This window comes from Amaranthus tricolor, chromosome 12, assembly GCF_026212465.1.
Source record: "Amaranthus tricolor cultivar Red isolate AtriRed21 chromosome 12, ASM2621246v1, whole genome shotgun sequence".
Taxonomy (NCBI): domain Eukaryota; kingdom Viridiplantae; phylum Streptophyta; class Magnoliopsida; order Caryophyllales; family Amaranthaceae; genus Amaranthus; species Amaranthus tricolor.
In genome coordinates this window covers 13,187,625-13,192,061 of record NC_080058.1, presented here as the reverse complement: position 1 = coordinate 13,192,061, position 4,437 = coordinate 13,187,625, and the positions used below count along the sequence as shown (strand labels likewise).

General features: G+C 31.4%; 1 protein-coding gene across 1 annotated transcript; it reads right to left on the bottom strand.

Moving 5' to 3' along the window:
• Positions 1 to 507: 507 nt before the first annotated feature.
• Positions 508 to 3,711, bottom strand: LOC130796915 (uncharacterized). The gene is made up of 5 exons (XM_057659346.1): positions 3,647 to 3,711; positions 3,408 to 3,455; positions 1,833 to 3,058; positions 1,362 to 1,443; positions 508 to 1,244 (listed from the first exon to the last, which is right to left on the bottom strand). Exons 3-5 carry the CDS (start codon positions 3,011 to 3,013, stop codon positions 729 to 731), a joined length of 1,779 nt encoding a protein of 592 aa, XP_057515329.1. The 5' UTR covers positions 3,014 to 3,058; positions 3,408 to 3,455; positions 3,647 to 3,711; the 3' UTR covers positions 508 to 728.
• Positions 3,712 to 4,437: the final 726 nt, after the last annotated feature.

The window sequence follows — 4,437 nt, the reverse complement described above, 5'->3', positions numbered from 1 at the left end:
AATGATTAATTGCAAAAATAAACTAATTTCATAGTGAAACAGTCCCATACAAGATGAACTCATAAATAACAACCTTCATTACACATAACCCTAGATTTCACTAAATAGAGCTTAGAACCCAATTTCATACATAATTACTCTCTCCTATTCATCTAAAATGTCCAATTTACTTTTAGGACACTATTCATCTATCACTCGTAAATTACATTTTATTATTAATCTATAAGTTAAAACATAGTTATGTGGGATCTTATTTGATTCGTTTTGATGTACAAATTGTTAATATCAACTTTTTATAATTTTTAATTATACATAACTCAATATATTAAGAATCGAATAAGTGTATTGGATAGAGTGCATAAAATAAATGGAACATTTTAGATGAATAGGAGGTAATATTATTTATAATCTCTCAAGTCTCAGATCACAATCAGTAGTGTGAATATACGCTTAACGTTAGACAGCAGTTAACAGTTTGGTTCACATTTGATTTCACAACAATATTAGTTTACTCCTTTCAAGTTAATACTGATAATTGATAACGAAGTTCATAATACATTTCACAAAATATGCAACACATTCGCTTGCAATTTACAATCCTTTACCCCAAAAGCATAATTTACAAAATATGTTGAATATGTTGCTAACTTGCTAGTTGCTACAGCCAAACATTCCCCTAAGTAGCCATTAGTAGTTTCTAAAGCTTCCAAAATCAAATTACTTGCAAATTAAACTCTTGGTATTAGTTCATTTCCCAATATATCATCCAAATCTATTACCTCTGTAGGAAAAGGAATCCTAGCACGCAAGTAGGCGATATCATCCTCTAGTTCTTGCTTCTCCTTAATATTACGAGCAAGGAACTCCCGTACTTCTTTATCAATTTGAGCTTTCCGCTTACTCTTGACCATTATAGACTCTATTTTTGGCCTGCTTTCATATATGTTCAATGCCTTTTCAACTGCTGGAGCTAACCAGTTCACTTTCAAGCCTGCGCGTTGAAGGTCAGAGAACGTTGAGCTGATGTCATCAACTACGGAATCAGTTAAACTCCTTCCGGTAGTGTTTTGAAGAGTAATGATGAGCCTTGCCAATGACTCCAAAACACAAGCTAGTATTGGCTTGCTTCGAACGGTTTCTTTTCCAATCAGGCTTCCATGTTTTGCCCAAATCGCTTGTAGTGTTGGCAACAACTTAGAGTTGATTTTAACCCCTTCAAAGTTGACAGTTACAGAACAACATGCCTGCAAACATTTGGAAAGAGGAACAACAATAAGTGTTATTATGTTCAGCAATAACCAAATCAATGTGTGAAATATAAAGCAATACTTTATGTCATAGAACAACAAGCCTACAAGCACCTCTTTATCTTGATCCTCTTTGGTAGAAGAGTTGATCCCCGATGAGTCTGTGAACATTCCTTCTGCATCATTATCTGGAATCCTGCTAAATTATCTTCGTCAGATGCTTATTGATTGAAATCCCCTAATTCTATCTCGTTGTCGATCCATTCACTTCATTAACAAGAGAAGTATCAAGTTTATTTTCACTATTTTCATTCACTTGTGATCAATTAGTGGTTGCGCTGTGCTCATCAAGTATTCAATAAATGATCTTGCTTCTGTGCTTGTATACAAATTACAATTTAAAAAGCAATAGTAGTGTTGTTTCGGAGATGATTAGGCATCACAAGGGCAAACAATACATCTTGCTACTTTTTAATTGTACAACAATCAATATTTATATATCAGATTGTACTAACATGTGACAATATTGAGAATGAATATGGTTGGTAAATCTCAAACATACATAAACTAAGAGAAGTGTAAAACCTTTGAGATTGATCAGACTGTAAACGGGAATATGCATTGAGCGAAACCCAACATGGCGCGAAAGTAGAACAGATGTTCTGCAATCCCGAATACATCGTTGAAGGAAAGCTGTATTGATGATCTCCATCCAACTCAAAAACTGATATTTGATTCCCAATTTTACCTTCATAATCCCAAGGCGTTGAACAAATAGGGAAAGCGTCATCAGAGAAGACAATGCAATTCTTAAGCTTGCATTTTGGAAATTTAGCAGCTGCAACAAAAAAGCAGATATCTCTAGTGATGAATAGCACCTGATCACTATCCCCAAAATTGTCCACTTCGCTCCAAACCCATGAGCTTGTTCTATACTCTCTCAACTTGTAAACTATCAATTGGAGACGTGTCGCCCATTTTCTGATGGGTACAATCAAGTAGAGTTTGTTCCCTGATAAAGACACTACTAAACGTTTTCTCCGAGCATTCATTCCGCGTGCCTTAGAAATGGAACACCGGTGATGATGACTATAAAAACTTGTACCAAATGCAAATAGTTCTCCACTCTTACGTAGCGTATATGTATACCTCTTGTACTCTACAACATCATTAATTTGAAACTTTTCGGATAATGTGGATGCAGTGCGGTCTCTTTTCTCAAATGGCCAAATTTCATGCACATTACCAACATCGGATAAAGACAAGAGACTGTAATGATCGATGGAACGTACCAATGGACATAAGCGTGACAATTTAGTGTACTTGCCGAAATGAGAAGAGAATGGAGTCTGGCTGTGGTCATTGGCAATTATATGAAATGTGGTGGCAAGCTTAGTGGGCTGCCATTGGTTATAATCAAACGTTTCAGGTAAACAAGATATAAGAGTTCGGGAAAAGGGGCTAAAATATTGGATTGTTCCTTGGGTGGTCTCAGAAACAAGGACCATCCAAGGAAAAACTTGAGTGGCATTAGGTGGGAAGAGAATGAAAATGGAGGAAGATATGAGCTTTTTAGAAACATCAAAAAATAAAGTGTGGGGTAGAAAGGTGGAAATTTGAACTGCACGAAGCCATTCTTTGCACACTACTCCAAAATTCAGTAAATCGTTGGTTTTAGAGAGAAATCCAGCAATCGACTGAATAACTTCAATAGGGAGATCAGACCAATTTATTGAGCAACGTCGAGTACTATTCGGTACCTCCATCTACTGCTACTTCATACTCCAATGTATCTTAATCTAATTGAACACCTAATTGATTGTACAGATAAATAAACTTGTGTTAATTGAAGTGATTTTCATTGAAAATACTTATATCACAGAAAACTTACGGGAAATCAAGTAATCATGTGGTAAAAATTGTGAATATACTCTAGTTTAAAAATTAAGATTAAACTAATGATGCATATGATACAATTGTAAAAAAACAAAAAAATTAAACCTAAATGCTTCACATAAATAAAATTAATCATATTGAACAAAAACAAACCCTAACAAAGATGATTAATAACTAAACATTGGCAATGAGGAGAAAATTCCACATTTATAAGCAAAAAAAAAGATATTTTCCAAAGCATTAAAAAGTTGAAAGATCACTCACAGTCAGCAATGTCGTATCGTTTGAATTTCTTTTGCCGTTCAACAAGTTCTACACAAAAACATTTCACGCACCATTATAATTTTTCAATAAAGATAGTGGAACTGGAACAAGAATTTTGTGCAGGAAGATTTCTAGATTTCTAAACATGATCAACGAAAATTTGCTAAAAATATTAAGTATTTTAATGACTACTCTAATGGTTTGCACTATTCTAGAAGGAAGTGTCAATTCATATTCACCTTGTTTGTCAAATCAAAATTAGCCGGCTCTTTATTAAGTTTTAGCCGTCTAGATTGGCAAATGGCAGGCAATGATTATCTAAATTGAGCTACATCGTTGTAGGGCCTTTGCAAAAACACTCTTAATTTCAAAGGGTTCCCCATTTCTACTTTTTATTTTATCGCAACCTATATTTTAATGAATTGATGATATTGTTTTTTGGATTTAAAATTTCTTATATATAGTCCAACCTCACTAAATAACACTTTTATCATTTTAAAGACACTAAATTAAAACATAAAATTTGTGGAGCTAAAGCTAACGAATTCAAAACGCAAGCAATAATTCGAGTTAATTTCTAAACGAATTTAATTTAAAAAATAAACAATAAATAAATAAATTATTATTATTATTATTATTATTATTATTATTATTATTATTATTATTATTATTATTATTATTATTATTATTATTATTATTGTTATTGTTATTTTAGAAAAGTAATTACAATAATAATAATTAATATTTTTGTTGTTAAATTATATTTGTTGATAATGATTAGTTTAATATTGTTGTTGTTAATAATAATTGTTGTTTATGTTAATAAATTATGTTTGTTAATAAATTATTATTATTATTATAATTATTTTTTTTGAAAATAAATTATAATGATAATAATAATAAAATTAAAATAATAATTATTAGGTAATATAATATATTAATTAAATGTTTATTAATTTAATAGTTATTGTTTTTGAAATGTTTATTAGTTTGTATTGTTAAATGTTTATTAAATTAATCGTTTGTCATT